Here is an 18576-nt window from a genome sequence, read left to right as displayed (position 1 = left end):
CAGGAGCCGTAAGATCCAGATCCGTAACATCCCGCCTCATCTTCAGTGGGAGGTAAGAAATTCCTATATTTAAAATGAAGTTGTGACTATTGATTCTTTCATAAGCCTTCCCGAGCCCCTCCCTTTGCTCACCCCCATCCTTGGCACTCCCCGGCTTCCTGCATAGCTGGAGCCCACATACAAACTCATTCTACTCTTGGGGAGTGGTTGTGGGTGGGGGTTCCTTATGGCGCAAGGGAGGAAACCAGTCTCCTAAAGCTATTCGCTGCCTTGGTTTCTTTGGGGTATGTATTTAAAAAAAAAAAATATTGAAATGGGTTTCTCTGGTGAATGATGCTGTCTGGTTCCTTAACCAAGGGGCTTGTCCATGCCAGCTCTTCTTGGCTAGAGTTCAGTCATCTTCTTTAATTTAAACCCAAATTTCCATGCTTGGCAAAACGCTTAAAAAATGAAACTAAATAGTAGACATGGGTGTCTTCCAAATATTTGTTTGGTTTTGCCCCTGAATGATGGCATTTGACTGATTGTGTGTGTAGAGAGAGTCAGATCATGGTTAGTCCAAGTTTGAATGCGATTCTGTGCCCCTGGAAGCTTCTGAGGACTGATTGTGGTATCACAAGCGAGACATTCTGACTTGACAAGAAGCCCCAAGCAAGGAAGGCAGCAGTGGAAAGTTGGGAAAGTGAGAATAATCCATCTCCTTTTCCTTAACAAAACAACACAAAACACACCCAATCTCCCTGACTGCTTCTTTTTGAATATTTCTAAATGTGTTTTAGAAATTTTTAATATATATTTTTCTCTTTCAAAGGACATTTGATAAGAGAGCACTTAAAGTTTGGGGTGGGACCTTTTGTGCCACCAAAAAAAAAAAAAAATGTATTTAAAATAACAAAGTCCTGTGTGGTCTCTTAGCTTTCTTTAAGTTTACCACCGGGGGTGAGGAGGGGGCCCACCCAGTATCCTGGAAGTTTCTCAATTTCCCTTGATATTACAGATGTAAGAATTTGCAGTGAGCCACCCTTGCCTTTAAAAAGGACCATTGATTATTGGTAATCCCTGTAAGAAAGGGCCAACCAGTCCTCTGGACTCTCTCCCGAGAGATCCGAAAAATCAATCTCTCTATTTTTCTTTCTCAATTTTTCTTTGGATTTTTTAATATGGGTTGAGGATGCTTGCTCTGGGGCTCTTGCTAAGTTTCCCCTAATTTTGGGACTAGATCTTTAGGTGCGAAGAGATAGACCCCAAATTCAAGGTCAATAGAGGGAAGTGATTGGATTTTCGATGCAGGATAAAAACCCCAGGATCCCAGGTTCCAAAGCTTAGTTGAAAATAAGACTGCCTAATAGGAATTACCTTTAGAGTCTGGGGGTAATCTAAATGCAGCTGCCGCCCATTACCTGTGAAGTCATACATTTGAAAAGCCTCCTTGAGAAGCAGCTTGAGATTCAAGGTTAGGCAGCAGATTTTCTTCTTTATTTTGCTTTCCAAGAGGCATTAAAATGGAACTTTTTTTTTGAATTGGAGAGAATTCACATCTGATGGTGTCAGGAAGCTGAGTCTCCCCAATTTGACAGAGAATAATGCTTCCTGCAGCTTGGCATTTTTGCATTTTAAACTTCCAGCTGCTCTGGAGACACACCCTTTGCATTTATTTTATTACATTATTTTGTTGTCCCCATTCTAGATTTAAAAAATAATCCCGCACTCTTACCCACCCTCCGGAATAAGAGCATAAGAAGGTGCAGGGGACACGACTTAGATTTCCAGTTGAGTCTCTCAGCAATCCAGTGATTTTAGATGGGAGGGAACTGAGGCTGAGAGAGGAAGTGACTTGCCTGGGCTAGGATTTGAGCCCACACCTCCCAGCCTTGCCTTTTAAAAAGAGGGGAGGCTGTGGGCAGAGGGAGAATGTGGAGCTTTCCCCTCTGGCCAATGTCCTTGGTCCTTCTGATTGTCTGGGCAACGTGGGGCCTCCGATGTTAACTGTTCCAAAGGTTTTTTGTTGTTTGATTTTCCCCCCCATTGTTTTCTTCTTTTGCAATATTAGACAAGGATTGTCCCAGTTGTATAAATTGGCTAAATTGAGGTACAGAAAATTGAACTTACTTAGGATTTCATCTTGCTCAAGCGCTGAGAGGGGGATGTGGGAGTTTTAAAAAACTACCCATGGAAATGCTGGACTTGAATAATAATTGACCATGACACACTGATCAGATGTGTGCTTGATGCAGGTCACCATCCCGGAGAAAATAGAGAAACACACCCTTTCAAGGGGCAGGAGGCTCACCATTGCTTCTCCCCCACTTTTTTTCTCCCCCTTTTGGCTGCCCCAGGAGGGGGCGTGTGGCCCCTCGGAGCTTGCTCTGAGCCCTCCAAGCCCCACTAGTGACTGTGATGATGGAACAGCCTCAGGGCTATCCTTTTTGCCCCTTTCTGGAGAGTCTCTTGCCTGTTCTTCTCCCTTCTAAAGGGAGCCGGGAAAGCCATTTTCCAAAAAGCCTCTTGAGGCAGAGACCCTCCCTCCCCAGCATTCCTCATCAGTGAGGAGCCCGAGCCCAGTCCAGGGACGCCTATATATTCTTGTGGAATGTTGGCTTCTGTGCCCAGTTGAAAAAAGCCTCCGTCTCCCCTTACCTTGGAAGTTCCACTCCATAATAGGATAGGGAATGGTCCTGTAGTGGGTCCTTAGCAGAGCTTTGGTCTCCTCCCTCACTCCCCCCCACTCCTTAAAGGAGTCCGGGCAGGGACTCCCCTCTCCCTGGCCGAGATACTATTTTTTGCCTTTTTCTCCCAATCTGGGTCCGATATATTCGAATTCAGTCCATCAGGCACTTAGGAGTTTTTCTGATGTGGCTGACACTCTTAGTCTTGGGGATTTCAGGAAAAAACCTACATCTCCTGCCCTGGAGGGGCTTAATGCCTACTGGGGAATAGCCCACCATCTCCTGCACATAAATAGGAACATTGCAAAGGAGATGAGGACGAACCCCTGGGGGACGGGCTCTGAGTTTTGGGGACCAAGGTGAGCACTCTGCAGGACAGAGGGAGGAGGGGAGGTCCCTTGAGTTGATTTTGTAGGGTCCCTTTTGGGAGGCTCTCTGCCTGCCAGAAGAGTTAGTTCAGCGTTTCCTGGCACCTTCAGTCCATACGATTGGAGGGTTATGGGAAGACAGCAGGTGCTGCTTTTCTGGGCTGCTTACCTCACCTCGAGGCGCCACTAGGGCTCTGCATTTGGCACATGTCTGGGGAGGGGAAGGGGCCGAGCTAGGGGGGCTCAGAGAAGCCCGCCGCCAAGACTCCTTTTAAAGGAGTGAGAACCAGTGGGCCCCAAACACATGTCTTTCTGGCCATATCACTTTCAGGCTCTTGACCGGTCAGCCATCTTAGACATTTCAATCCCTCGGGGACTTGCCAAGAAGGCTACGTGATAGTGCTTTGGGGAGAAATCTATATTGGGTGAGCTACTAATAACTGAGTGACCCAACCATAGGAGATAGTCACCTTTTGACACCCTCCATCCCGCCCCCCCCCCCAATCTCCTAGAAAAAACCCCATAGAAACACTGCCCTTCAGACCAAGGATACACCTGGGGTTGTAATTAAATAATCCCAAACCCCTGAGATGGGGCTGCTCCAAAATGAGGATTCTGATTCGTTTCTTTGGAGGCTTGTATGATTTCTTCACCCACCCAGAATCGAAGTTCTCTAAGGTTGTCACCAGATTAAATATGCTTCAGCTCCTTCACAAAAGGGAAAGGGGCATGCTGAGCCTAGTGGTTAGAACCCTGAATTTGGAGTGTGGCAGATCAGGGCTCAACGCCTACCCATCTTCCCCCCTACTTCCTAGCTATCCAATGGACTCTGGGCAAGTCACTTCATTCCCTTCTCAGTTTCAGCATTGTTAAATAGGAAATGGACAGCATCTGGCAGTATTTTGTGGAACTCAATTGAGATGAGGTATTTTTTAAAATGTGCAAAACTGAATCCCCAAAGTCAGGAGGACCTGAGTTCAAAACTGGCCTTAGACACTTAACACTTCCCAGTTGTGTGACCCTGGACAAGTCACTTAGCCCCAATTGCCTCAGAAAAAAAAAATTGCAAAACTTCATTTCAACAAGCATTTTTAAAGTGCTTACTATGTGCTCTAAAAGGGCAAGTTTTTATTTTTATTTTTTAAAATAGATTTTAATGCTATTTCTTGGTTTTATATTACCCAAATTTCCCCCATATTCTTTTATGACTTCAGAAATCTCCCTTGTAAATTATAAAAGAAAAAAATACCATCTCTCCATTTTGTCCAGATTATGGAGATGTTGTCTATTTTAAAAAGAAACTGTGCAATAGGGAAGTGTTGTAAGCAATCTTAGCCTAGGAGCTTGGGGATCCCCAAATCCCTCACAATTATAGAGCCCCAAGATGGCAAGCAAAAGAGAGACAGACATAGACAGACACAGAGGACAGATTCAGAGACAGATTCAGAAAAAGGGGTCCAGGAAGCTTTTTGGAGAAAGCTAGGAAGATTGCCCCTCTGCTCCAGAGCTTTCCACCTCACTTTTTGTGGAGCCTGGCCTAGAGCATTAGGGAGGAGAAAGCCCCCAGGGACAAAGAGGGAAACTTCTCCTTGCCCTTGGAGTTTGTAGCAGGGGCAGCACTGGAGTACCTCTGCCCCCTGATCCTCCAGATCAGGAATCCCTGGGTCCTGCCCTGTCTCCAAGGCGGTTCCTGCTTTTCTCCTCCTTGCCTGGAGCGCTCATGGGCGAGCCCTGCCAGGGCCAGGAGCGGAGCCCAACCTTGAAATGGAAATAGAAAATAAGGGTGTGGTGTGGGTTAGGTTTCTGCCTTTGGAGGAGAGAAGGCTTTCTCAGTATTTGTGGAGGGACGTTTTGGCTCATCTCTGCGAGCCAGATATTTCTCGAAAGATTTTTTCCTTTCCAAATGGGGCACTGGAATGGGAGGCTGCGGGTCCACAGAGCAGCTGGCTGCTCTTTGATCTTAAAAAAGGGCCTCCTTTTATAGCTGGGCAGGGCTGTGCCTCCCAGGACGTTTTTGGTGCTTGTTCTGGGGGACCCCTTCATAATCGGGGCAAAAGAAGATGACTGACTTCCTATAGAAGGGCTGGGATGTGAGCCCCCAGGTTTTCCCTCCGAGTTCTTTGCTCTCTCAGAGGCAAAGAAATCTTGGCTTTGTGTGTGTACTGGGGAAATAACTTCACTGTAGGGCTGGGGGTTTCATGTTTAAACCACCTGGAAAAGCTTGATCATCTTGAATCTGCTGCTGTTGGATTAATAATTGTTGTGTTAATGTATACAATATGAATGAAGTATAAAAATGTTGTAATAATTTCAAACCCGGTCTTTTCACTTCAAATTTGGTGCCCTTGCCCCTATACAACAGGGGCTTCCCAGCTAAAGGCCCCCGTTGATGTGTCTTAGTTTTAGTGTCAGCTAAGCCCTTCCTGTGTGTCTCACTCTGCTTCCTAAGGGTTGCCCAGCTAGACCATCAGTATATTGGGGAGCCATATGTTCTGGCCTTGTACTGGCCTTGGCACATAGTATGTGCTTAAATAATTCCTGATGGGGCAACTAGGTGGCACAGTGAATAGAACACTTGCCTGGAGTTGAGGCAGTTCAAATTCAACCTCATGTATAGACCAGATACAGCTGTGTGATTCTGAGCAAGTCACTTAATCTTGTTTGCCTCAGTTTCCTCATCTGTAAAATGAGCTGGAGAAGGAAATGGCAAATCGTGGTCAAGGAATTAGACATGATTGAACAACAACCGAGGAACTATTTGATTGATTGAAATATATATATACAAATAAACAGCCCTAGAAGTAATCTATTCCAGTTTTACTGGTGAGACCCTGAACCAGGAATTGAGCAGATTGGACTACCCATCTGCTTATTCCCCAGTAGATGACAAAAGTTTTTTGTTTCTTTATTAAAAGCTTTTGGAAAGGCCCCAACTCTAATTTGGTACCTGCCATGATAGCAACCTAAAACGGGCTTTTCTTTTTTAGGGATTGGTAGGAGAGTGAGGGGGTACAGAGCATGTGTTCTACTTGGTCTTCAGGTTCCCTCCCAGTAGGAATGTAACTAAGGCTCGTACCTTACTGCCTCTTACTGACAGATGTGGACAACTCTTGGGAGTTATGTTGAGTTTTGTGCTGAGTTGGGCAGCCTGTGAAGTTATTGTGGGAAAATGTCACAGTTAGATTGGCAGGACACTTTGCAACCTGAAATTTAGAAGTTGAGTTTAGGATTTTGGATGGGGGAAGCCTCTGATTGAGAGCAGATTCCATAGGGAAATTTAGAAACGTGTTCCTGAGTGGAGACTAGTACCTCCTTCAAGGTACAATTGGCATTTTCAAGCACCTACTATGTGCCAGACACTGTACTGAGTGCTGAGGAGACACAGAAAGACAAAAAATAATCCCTCCCCTTAAAGCACTCATAATTTAACATGAGAGACAGTGTGCAGTCAAGTTAACAACCACTTTCTTTTTCCCTTTGAACCAAAAAATGGATCTAAAGAATTAGGTCCATCATGGCTTCCTTCACTTCTTCAAGGAGGAAGTTATCATTAAAGCAAGTCAAGAATGTATTAGTAGCTCTGCTTTTGAGAAAGGGAGGGAGGAAAAGGAGGAGGAGAATGCTCTAGCAGACATCTGAAGGGTTAAAGTTTCTCTTCACTGCTACCACATCCCTCTCTACTAGCTTTGTGGTGAGATTTTTGAACTCACCATTCATTTCTTCCTTCTGGTTTGGTGGGTTGTAGACAACCCTATGATAGTGCTTTTGTTTCTTCCTATGCTGATCCTCATCCAAATTCTAACCTCCTGCTCCATGGATTTCCTCTCAGGAACGTATTTTCTTGATAAACAATATTACTGTACTATCTTTTTAAAATCTGTTCTATTCCTTTGGAATAAAGTAATTTTCCATTGTCACATTCTAATCCTGCATCCCAGTGTAGCCAGTCTCGGCAACAGCTACCAGTGATAGTTTTCCATTCCCCTTGATTATCTTTGCTCTGTACATCTGTGTGTACATAGGACCAGGAGTAGCAATCCCTATTGTCGTCCTTAAATATTCCTGCTGAATTCTAGAAGAAGACAGTCTGGTGTCTGTTCTTTACTGAGGGGCTGTGTCCTTGGGAGTAGAAAGCATGGCTTTGAGCTTGGTCTCCACCACTTATTTACTCTGCTTAACCTAGAGTTTGAACATTCATAGTTCTTTCTTTGCAGTGGAAGAAACTCAAACATAGCATAACCTACGGGTCACTAGGACATTCCCCTCACCCTTCCCATTTAATACAAACTCTCTGAGGCCTTTTCTCTCTTTATCAAGTTGTTTCAGTCTGTAATTGCCATATCCCTGTTATTTCCCCCAATTCAAACAATAAATTCAAATAGCATCTGTTGAACACCTACAGTGCTAGGCATAGGGGGAATGGCATAAGCTAGCCTCGCCTTCAAGGTACTTATGTTCCATTGAATGGCTAAATTCTCACTTTGGAAGCAGCCCAGCTCTCTCTTTATCTCCTCACCTTTTTCTACATCTCCAATGTCCTTTCAAAGTCTTCCACTTTCATTGCACACGAGCCTAACTTTGCAGAGGAGCCAGTGGCAGAATTGTGTGTTAGTCATGTATTTCTGTGTTCATGGTTCCTAAAGTCCACAGACTTGTCATGTATTACTCATAAAACTGAGATAAGGGCTGTGTTCCGAGAATTGTGTTAATGTGTCACAGTGGCAGGTAAATGTTATCAGAACGACACCTTTCAAAGATCTGTTAGAACTTGGAACAGGCTGGCCATCTGCAAGCCCAGGGACCTTCCATGATTTCTGTTTATCAGAACTCAACTTTGCCTCTAACTTGTAGCTTAGAGCTTTTTTCTATGATTCTGATTTTTTGCCTCGAGGCAGAACTCAGATAAAACCAGCTGCTGTTGGGTCAGTCAGCTCAGAGGATGTTTATTAAGCACTTCCTTTGTAGAAAGCACATTGGGTGAGAAGAGACATATGAAGAATTGCTGCAGAGCTCATTTTCTCACTCCCACCCACAATCCTTCTCCTTCTGGCTTCCCCAGTCCACTAATGACATCATTATTCCAGCTGTCACCCAGGCTCAAATCTTGTTCATTTTTGATGCTCTCATTTTATTGACTCCATCTTCAGTCAGTTCCCAATTATGGCTGTTTTTCCCTCTCTTTACATCTCTCAAATCTGTCCCTCTCTTTTCCACCATAGGACTAACTTGTCCCCAAGAATCTTTTAGCAGCAGCCGTCTCTTTGCTTCTCATCTCTGCTGCTTCCAGTCTGTGGACTGCTGTTCCCTTATCCTGCCCAGACAATATTCAGTGTTGCTTTGTTTCCTGCAGAATCATCAGACTTCTTAGCTGGATATAAGGTCCTCTACACTCTTTTCCCTCTCAATCCCATCTCTTTGTCATTATGAATCTTCTCCCTGATCTCAGCCCTCCTAGACTTAAATATTCTGCTTGGCAATATGCATTTTGGATATGTTTCTTAAAGGCACATAGTAGGTGCTTAATAATGTTGAGTTGAGTCAAGTAATGGAAAATAATAGAAGTTAAGTCCAGAAATGGTAGATTAGGCCCAGAAGGTCATGTAGGCATGTGGATTTTACATATTAGAATCCATGAAAAGATTTTGAGCAGGTGAGAGCAGAAGGAAGATAAATCTGATTGCAAAATGGAGGCTAGGTTGGAGATGGGACTCAGGACTTGAGTTATTTCAGTATTGTCACCATGGGGTTAATAAAGGTTTAAAGTAGGGAGTTGCATTAGGAATGGAAAGAAAAGAGACTGATGCAGTGAGCTTTAAAAAAATGGATAAATGTGGGTGACTGGCCAGGAGATGTGAAGGGAATTCCAAGATGACTCTGGTTTTGAACTCAGAGAATAGCCATGCTGGAAACTTAGCTGGATTCCCGTTGCCCACTAATGGGGCAATCCCGTTGCCCAGAAGAGAGGGGGAGGAGGAGGGAAAGGGGTATGTGCATTTGTGGACTTGGTTGATTTAAGTGTGGTGAGGTGTGCCTATGAGTAAAGGGCAATTTGAACCCTTTACATCTGGATTTGATTGAAATAAAACCAGTCCACAGCCTCCCACTAAGTTGCCTTTTACTTGTGTGTAGCTGACGGTTGATTTGTACTGTGGGCCCTTGTCCCTTGGTACACAAGTGGTCTTCATTCCTTGCTGGAAGGTAAGTGATTAAGATGGATTGTGAGTCCCTTGGGTGTGTCTGCCACAACAGACTAACCGTACTAAGTCCTAGTGGTTGTGCTGCAATAGGTGATGGGGCTCTGTGTGTGTGTATGTGGAGCCTGAGGAGGAGAAGCAGGACATCCGAGCACCTGGGCCTCCCCCCACTTGGGCTTTTCCTACTCATTCCCTCTTCCTCAAATTGGGAAGAGTGAGTGAGGGCCTGGGTTCAATTCTGTTCCAAGTCTGGGACCCTCTGAAAGGGCAGAGATTTCCAAAGCTGTCTTGGGGCTGGCTTCAAAGCACATGGAGATGCCTTCTATGTTTTCCTAACCTCTTTGACAAAGAGGATAGGAAATGAGGAAATCTCTAGTCATAAGATTTATTTATTTGTCTCATGACAGTCCTCAAAGCCTTTTGTTCCCAGCCTTAGTGGCGGCAAGGGCAATTGGAATAAAGGACCTTCGCAGTGGGTGGAACTTTTGGGTTTTTTTCCCCCCCTGCTCTGTTTATGCAGAGCCGAATGGTCTATTGTACCTTATCCACAACCCAATCTTAATATTTAGAGATTTCCTTCATGGGCAAGGAGGTAAAAGAGAAGAGAAGAGAAGAAGGAAAACCTTCTACCTGTAATAGAAAACTAGATTTAATTTCCGTGGGACTCATCCACGTGAATTCCTTTGTGTGCATTTCATGCCCCACTAGTTCCCTGTCCTCAAGACTTTGATACCTTCTGGTTCTCAGCTCTCCTTTGCTCCTTCCTCCTCCTCCTCCTCTTGGCTCATCTGGTATTAGGAAACCAAGATGGCTCTGGCTGGGGGCATGTGTCTTTAACTCAGGTTGTTGTGCTTGCCAACGATGACTTAATGAGGGCTGAAACACGAGCATTCTGCTTTCTTAGGATGGAGTAGCTATGGACTGATTTGGTTTGAGTTTGGGGAGCTTTGGTGATCTATTAACCAAGTGATGTCATGGTTGGTTTCTTGCTTTATGGAGCACTTAGGATGATGCTGGGTTTGATTGGCAGGAACTTATATGAGTAATAATCAGCCACAGTATTCTTCATTTAAATCTCGGGATTTTGAAAATGATACCCTGATTTCAGTTCAGTGACACTTTTAAATAGAGGGGTCCTCAGCTCAATGCATTTCTTCCATTGAAGATTTTCAGAATCTTGTTTGGGCCTTAAATGTGATGTAACCACCAAGCACAGGGCAATGAATACCTTTTCTTAGCCCTCTCCCCATGTACATGGCTAAAATGCCTTCCTTCCTCATTGGTACCATGTAGGGTCTTTGGTTTTCCTGTGGCTCCTTGAAGATCAATTACTGGGAAATGGTTAGCCAAAAAGCCATTTTTTTCCCTGCGTATATTTATATGGGGTTTTATCAAACTTTCTGGATGAGGTTGGCCCCTAATAAAGATGATTCCTTGAGAAATCTTCCTTCTAATTCTAGCTGGTCCCCCTTCCCCCATTATTTACAAATCAATAGAAATTTCTTTTCCCCCATGATTGATTAGCTCTAGGAATAAAGGCATTTGATATTTCCTACTAAATACTAAATATTCCTAGAATATTTGACTAGTGAGTCTTGGGCTTACATTGGAGAACTCTCTAAAGTCTAAGTCTTCCTCTTGGCCAAAAATTGGCCAAAAAAACCCAATCAAGGAACCCATTTCTAGTAAGACTTTTTGACTGATTAAAAAAAAAATCCCCTTTCTTGGGTTTGAATAAGATTATCTATTTTAGAAGGACTCTATTGCTCAAACCTTTCCCTGAATGGAAGTTATGCTTTAAGGATGGCTTGCAAAAGGTTGTCCTGAAAACATCCAAATGGATGGAAAATTACTGAAAGAAAATGACCACCTCGATTTTTAGAGTATGAGGGAAGAGAGAGGGGAAGTAGTGCTGCAAATTAGCAAGATTTAAGCCTCTGGAAGTCATTTTAATTATAAGTGAGATACAGCCGGTTTCCACTGTTAATCTGTGGGGTGATTATCTTGCTTTTTTGAGAGGAAGGGCCAGCATGAGGGACACCATGCTAAGTCCCTGGGGTTTTGTGCTCTTTGGTTCCTGTGTTAGTGGGGGAAGGTGTGGATGTGACCTGGCCCTCAGCTGCAGATCTAGAAATGGATTGGACAGGTTTGGAGCAGAGTCAGGGACCCCTCAAGATGGCTGGAACCACTTTGAAATGGTCTCTGTTGATAGGTGATACACAGGCTGGCTTTCTACTTGTATGTTCTTGAAGACTCAAATGATAGCTAGATATAAAAAAATATAAATATCAGCTAAATGCAATTTAATTTATACTAGGTGAAGTGCTAAGCATATTCACAGAGAGGACCAGTTCCTCAGAACTCCAATTCTTGAGAAAGGGTCTAGCTAGACAGTCAGAGGACTGGATTTCAAATCTCTCCTACTTCCTCCCTGGAGTGGGGCACTTCCCTTGTATTCCCTCTGATTCCTCATCTCAAAGACCTGAAGTCTCTTCTGGATCAAAATCTAGGATTCCCTTCTCTGTCCCTTCCAAGATTAGGATCCTGTTTTTGACTACCTGGCAATGTAGGAGTACAGATCTAGAGCTGAGAGGATCTTTTAAGTCATTTAGTCCCTTTTCTTAATTTTACAAATGAGGAAACTGACCCTCAGGCAGGGGAGGTGACTTGCCCAAAATCATTCTGGTAAGGTCATAAGCAAAGGATTCAAACCCAGGACCTCCAACTCTAAATTCAAGGCTCCTTTTCCTTTCCTTTTTTCCTTTTCTCTTTTTCTTTTCTTCCCTCCCTTCCTCTCTTTTTTTCTCTCTCTTCCATTTTTCTTTGTTTCTTTCCTTCCTCCCTTTTTTCTTTTTCTTTCCTTCCTCCCTTTCCCTCTTCTCTCCCCCTCTTCTTTCTGTTTCCCTTCCTCCCTCTTCTTTCCTTCCCTTTTTCCCTCCCTCCCCTTTTCTTTACACCTTCCCCTCCTTTCCCTCCCTCTTCCCCTCTCTCCTTCCTGTCCTCCTTCCTTTTCTCCCTCCTTTCCTTCCCTCTTCTTTCCCTCTCTTCCTTCTTCCCTCCTTTTTTAAACCTCTCCTCCTTCTTTCCTTCCTCTTTTCTTTTTTCTTCTCTCCTTTTCCACCTTCCCTCCCTATTAGACTAGGTGACTTTTGAGGCCTTTCAAGCTTTAAATCTCCCTGTGTTTGAATTTATTTTACACATAATAATAGATGAACTGAACTCTTCATCTCTGATACTTTGTGATCATGTAAAGTCATGCAAAATGATTATATGTGCCAATTGATGTCAGTTTAAGAAAAACTGTCACTGTCCATGGGTACCTACCTATTATTATGACACGAGTCAGGGGTGGTGAGAACTATCCAGCAACGAGTTTCCTTCCCTGTACATGGTTTAGTTTTTTACATCTTAAAAAACAAACATCACTACCCCTCCCTTCTTGGGAAATGGTTCTTCTGTTTTCTAGAATTTGGTTTGGGGACCCGAATGGAAAAGCCTCATCTGCCCCAGGCCACTGGGGGTCGTTGTCGGAGCAGAAATGAGCTCAAAAAGCTCGCAGTCCCGGCCGGCCCCTCCTGCTCCAGTCCCTGGTCACTGGAGTTGTTTTTTAATGGGGCCAATGGAAACCTTGGCATGAACTTACTTTGGTTCTTCAATTAGCCTGTTTACAGGGGATGCTTCCAATGGGAAATGAGGAGGAGTCTGGAGGTTATAGCCCTGATCTATTCCAATCCTGCCTCAGTTACTTATATTAAAGACTACTCCTAAAATAATTGGAAACAGATTCGTTTAAACCATCCGAGGGTATTATTATTGGAAGCTACATTTACTTTTCTTAACATAATAGTGTATTTGATTTTTCCATCTGGGGGAAGCTCCGTTTCTGAAGACAAATCCAAAATTTTCAAATGTTAGTATTTTGGAAATGAACACAATTGGGAAAGTGGCTTCTAGGATTGGGGGAAATGAAGCCTTCCCCCCCCTTTTGTTTCCGAGCTATTGAGAGATTGCTGAGGCTGTTAGGAGGGGCTTCTCTGGCTCACATCATTTATTCCCCTTTCTCAAGAAAGAAGAAGCCTCACAACCTGGGACTTGTGATGTTCCTCCATAGGAGTATTATTTAATGCACCCTTAGGCCAAGCAAACAGAGAGCACTGCTCTGATGTTCTGAATTGGCTTCACAAAAATCTGGCACTTAGGAAAAAGTTGATCAGAGTTTATAGAGCTCATTATATGCAGGCACTGGGTTGTGGATAAAAAAAGATGGAAAATAGTAGTCTTTACCTTCCCAAGGAGTTGTCATTCTCCTGGTTTGGGGGGGGAAAGTATGTTAAACATGTCTCTAGAAGGTTTATCTAAAAGCTTAAGTTATTTTGTGATTTTGAGAAGAGGGAACTGCCATCCAGAGGTGGGAGGAAATGGAAAAGGGGTCAGGGAGGAAGTGGACCTGAAGTTCAGCTTTGAGGAAACTTAGGAAGGACATTATAGGAAGGGAGACCATTCGTGTATAGGCGTTGTCAGGAGATGAAATATCATTTATTAGATACCAACCCACCTCCATGTACTGGGCAATCTTCTCTAGCTCTTCTCTCTCAAGGAGTGCCATTTCCATGATTGAGCCATCTGGCTTCCTGAGCCAAGGAATCGGGGCTAAGATCCTGAGCAAGACTAAGCTACTATCAGATGAAGAGATAAAGTTACCAAGAAAGGAGGCCTCAGAATATCTCCTGCAATGTACCTGGAGCTCATTCTGGAACAACTTAGTTAAGCTCACCTTATTTTGTAAGAGTATGATGAAGCCAAGTAGCTAATGGATGAGAAGCCAGCAGGTAGAAAGAATACAGGGAAAAAGTAGCACGTGAGGAACTAAGGTCCCTTCTGGCTCTAAATGCTATGAGATCATAGAATCAAAGGATCATAGATCTAGAGCTGGAAGGGATCTTAGAGACCACTTGATCCACAAGAGCTTTTGAGGGATAGCAGTAGACAGGCTAGTTTGTTCTAGTTCCTTGAAGACTGATGGGCGAGTCATCTTGTACAACTAAGACCGTCTTCCAGCTGCAAGTTCAAGACCATCAAGAAAAGAAGGAAATATTTAAGTTAGGGCTGAAGGCTGATGTCCTTAGGATGATAGCTAGTCTTGCATTTGTCTTTTCAGCTCTCCACCTACAAGCAAGCAGTGCTTACAATCAGTAGTCTTGGGTTCAGATCAAAGGATAGTGAGAATATCATCTGGTGCTTGTTTTGGGTATGGGCATTTCCTTCCCACATGGATCCATAACATTTCCTGTGACAGGTTAATTCAGGAGCTTAAAGAACTTGGTCAATAAAGCCGCCATCTTGGACTCAGGACTTTGCCAATTCTCTTTGCTCTTTTTGTATGAGGGCTACTTGGCTGTCCAATGCCAGGCATACCTGTAGTCACAAGAGAAGCCAATCAATGTATATCACCAATCTTTGGTCACTTCAAGGGACTTCACTGGCCATGAACGCTGTCTGTGACTCCCAAGGTCTTCTCAGTTGTCTTCTCCAAGCCATAGCCTTCTGGGGATCAAAGGAGCGGTTGATGAGATGTTAAATAACCTGTTGACTCTCTTCCCTACTCCTTGTTCTCCCGAGGGTAACTTTTCCCCTTAATCTTCAACCTTGGCCTTTCCTTGAAGAGCCTGAAGACTGGAAATCACTGCCTGCACTCATTTTCAACGAAGATCATTTGTTTTTGACTTCTTTGACATCGCCAGATTTTAACTGAAACCATCTTGGAAGAATGAAATTGAAGTTGGAGCTGGAGATGCTGTTGCTTCATGAAAGTCACCGAAAAAAGAAAAATTACAAGACCTCAAGACCAAGATGATACTTTGCTCCAGAACAAAATCTTTGTTTTCACGTTTTACATTTTTTAACAGCTGGGGAAAAATGTATTGGAGGGAAGAAATGGAAAACTTCTGTGTGCTAAAGGAGGCAAGAGCTGTCTGGAAAATCTTGTTCCAAATTCTGTTAACATTCAGGGCTACCTACAGACAAGTGATTAAAAAAAAGAAGACTCATTTGTTAAAGGGCTAAAGATACTTAATAAAACCTTGACCATAGCTAACCATCCTTAAAATATTTTCGACAGTTGGACAGGGGGTTGGAAAGTGCAGGGGAAGTGTTCTGAATGTCTCTCAAGGAAGACAAGTTGCTTTCAACTTTTTTATTTATTTCCAGTTAGAGGCAGAGAGGTTTTGTAATGGACATGTTTTGGGAAGAATAAGTGTCTTAGGTGGCACCTAGATGGTGTCATTTTAAACAAAATTCGAACTCTAATTTGTAGAGTGTTCCAAGATTTCCCAAGTGACTTCCTCTTGGTAACCTTGTGACAGAGACAGCCAAGATAATGCTCATTTTACAGATGATCAAACTGAGGGTCGAGTGACTCCCTCCCATAACCTGGTTATATTGCTTTTGTATCTGTTCTGTATATAGTTCCCTCCCTACAGGGTGTCTCTTTCACTAGACTATAAGCTCTTTAGGAATAGGAACTGTTTCTGCTTTGACTTTGTATCCTCAGAGTCTCGCACAGTGTTAGGTACAGAGAAAACCTAGTAAATGCAATGTGTGGGCTTTGTTGCACAAGGCATTGCAGTTTATTGGTGTTAGAGGCTCAGGATTGAAACCAGTTCTCAGTGACTTGGAGGCCTATCCCCTTGCTCCTTCCCCAGAATATCTCATTTAAAGCTGTTCTAAATGGAGGAGAGAAATAGGGAGAAGGAGGGAGAAATCTCAGGGTGAGGAATATTCAGACTGTGCAAAGGAGGAAGGCCTTTCTTGACTGGAGTTGCCCAGATGAAGGATGTTAATTGAGGTTATTCCAGGAGGATCTAGACATAGTTGCAAGGGACTGTAGAATCCCTGATTCAGCCCCTCTTTCCCCTCTCCTTTTTTTTTTTTTAAAACACAGCTAGAAAATTTAGATTTGTCAGAACTACTGGCCTTTTGTAAGTCAACTGATTATTAGATGCCAAAGCAAGGGATTTGAAGGCAGACTCTGGACTTCTTGACCATACAATGCTGTCCGACTTTAAATCTCAAAAACGATATTGAGCTGGGTTATAATAAGGTTTGACAAAATTAATCTCTGTGCATCTGTCTGCTTAGGAGTGAGTGAAAAGCGAGAAGATTTAATAAGAGTAGAAGTCCAGATTGCAATCACTTTCAGGAGACTCCTCTGGTTCTGTGATTTGGGGGGTGACTTGGGGTAGGTATTGTGAAGCTAGATATCCAGGGATATCCTGGTATTCCCAGGCTGGCTGGTCATTTGTACATTGGCATTTGCCACTTGCCTTAGTACAGGGAGAATCTTGAATGGGGACTCAGAAGGAAGAAAATGAACAAAGCCATTTGCTGGTAGTATCCCAAAGTTTTAACATGAGTGAGCTTCACTTTACATTTTTAACTCATAAGTAACTCACCTTTCTCTTAAGTGCCCTCTCCCTATTTTGCAGAATAACATCAGTTCTCTGACTCCACAAAGTATTTTGGTGGCCCCAAAGCAATTGTCTATAATGTCAAGTAGCCCCAAGAAGACTTGATGAGGAGGCTGTTCTGTTAACTGGATAGAAGTGTTGTTGTTCAGTTATGTCCAATTCTTTGTAACTCCATGGACTGCACCAGAAAAGATTTATTTAATTTATATTTAAACATTTATTTAATATTTAAAAAAAAACCCCACTCAATCTATTGGTGAATCAGGGTTCTGATTAGAAGTCCAAGAGTCCTCATCCTTCTGGTCTAGAATGGTTTGGCCAGGGGCCAGAATCCTTACCTCATTTGTCAATTAGTTTCTCTCCCTTCCCTTTCCCCTTCCCTTCCTTCTCCCTCCCCTCCCAGTCCAACTGCCTTTTCTCTAAGGATTTATCTTGAGCAAAACTGGTCCTAGCTATTAATATGGCATTTCAAATTTCCAGAGATACAGGCAAACCTAAGGCAGGTCAAAGAATAAAGTTGGCTGCCTTTTGGCTTAAGCAGGTTAGATTGGTTCCTTCTGAAACCTTGAATGGGGCAATTGTCTTCACTTCTCTTTTCCTGTTATAATGGTGAATAAAGATCACAGTCCAAGTGGATACCCTGATTCCCCTCCCCCTAAGAGCTTTCCAGTAATCCCTCATCATTGGACTAAGAGCAAAGGCAAACTTGGAAAGATCTTCTAAGCTAGTTAAGAAGTCAGTTGGTCTTTTCATGGGGTGGGGAAGGGGTGCAGAGCCCAGTGTACTGGAAGTCAGAGGACTTGAATCTGACGTGGGATCTGCTACTTATCACATCTTGGACAAACCATTTCTCCCTGCTGGTCAGTTTCTTTATCTGTAGAGACGTGAGGTTTTTCAGGTCTTTTCTGGCATTATATATGCCCTGTGAAGCTTGGGAAACACTTTGCTGGTTCTGCTGAATAAAAGAGCTTCTAGTACTTAGCATTAATTCGATCCAGAGAATGGTAGATTGCTCTCTCCCCCTGCTCTTTGGTCATCCTTTTTTGTTTGGTTGGTTTTGGTCTGGAATCCATTCAGCCAACATTGGAGCATTGGATAGATCTTAGAGTGGGATGCAGACTGTTCTAGGAGATGATTCTTTTTTGGTTTTTGCCTGCTAGAAGAACGCAGTGGTGAGTGAGATGGGAGAAAACACCACTGTTAGGAAAGGGACCTTTCTGTTTTGGGAAATCTACACTTTTTTCTCTCTTCTCAGTCAACATTGGCTTTAACTTCTTACGTCTCACTGGTTCATGTGGAGAGCTTCTTAGCTATTAGGACAAAGGTATAGACATGGTATGCCTACAGGCAGAGGTGCAGAGCCAAGCTTTCTTTGTAGAGTAATCTGCTTGAAAATGTGGCACGCAGAAATCCATTTTGTGTAAATGTGGGCGAGGGCTGTGTGTTCTCCCAGACTGCCTTGGTATTAGGTCGAGCTTGCCTTTGTCTTGCATCCACCCTTGCTATCCAGACCTATGTCCTACTTGGGTGGTTTTCTTCAATTATATCTTTCTTTTGAGGTGCTTAGCTTCCTCTGGCAAGAAGATGAATGTTTTCCTAGAAATACGAAGAAACAAATAATAATGGGTCATACAGCCCTTACCCCACCCCCAGTCACTTATGGTTTCTGTGTTCCCCGTTCCTGCCCTGCCCTCAGAATTCAAGTTCATACCACCCCAAATCTACACATTCCTTATAAGGATAATTTACGAGATTGGCAGACAACCAAGCTCAAGAAAACATCAGATTGTCTATCTGAGCTGTGTAAATCATGGTCTGCTGTAGCGTTAAGGAACAGGGATATTGGTGAGTAAATAAATCTCCAATCTTAGGCCTGCTTCAA

The 18576-nt window shown here is 43.4% G+C and overlaps 1 protein-coding gene across 13 annotated transcripts in view; it reads left to right on the top strand.

The window, feature by feature from the left end:
- IGF2BP3 (insulin like growth factor 2 mRNA binding protein 3) overlaps nucleotides 1-18576 on the top strand; it is a 99814-nt gene that overhangs the window by 31736 nt on the left and 49502 nt on the right. For 7 of the 13 annotated variants that reach the window (XM_074267755.1, XM_074267750.1, XM_074267748.1 and 4 more), the window contains exons 3-4: nucleotides 4-52; nucleotides 9164-9232. In XM_074267755.1, coding sequence (XP_074123856.1) covers nucleotides 4-52; nucleotides 9164-9232 — 118 coding nt within the window. The remainder of the gene's footprint in view (nucleotides 1-3; nucleotides 53-9163; nucleotides 9233-18576) is intronic. The other 6 variants (XM_074267757.1, XM_074267759.1, XM_074267758.1 and 3 more) reach the window with 1 other exon arrangement.

Source organism: Sminthopsis crassicaudata, chromosome 5, assembly GCF_048593235.1.
Source record: "Sminthopsis crassicaudata isolate SCR6 chromosome 5, ASM4859323v1, whole genome shotgun sequence".
Classification (NCBI taxonomy): Eukaryota; Metazoa; Chordata; class Mammalia; order Dasyuromorphia; family Dasyuridae; genus Sminthopsis; species Sminthopsis crassicaudata.
The sequence above is the reverse complement of the archived record's forward strand: the minus strand, read 5'-3'. Positions and strand labels throughout refer to the sequence as shown.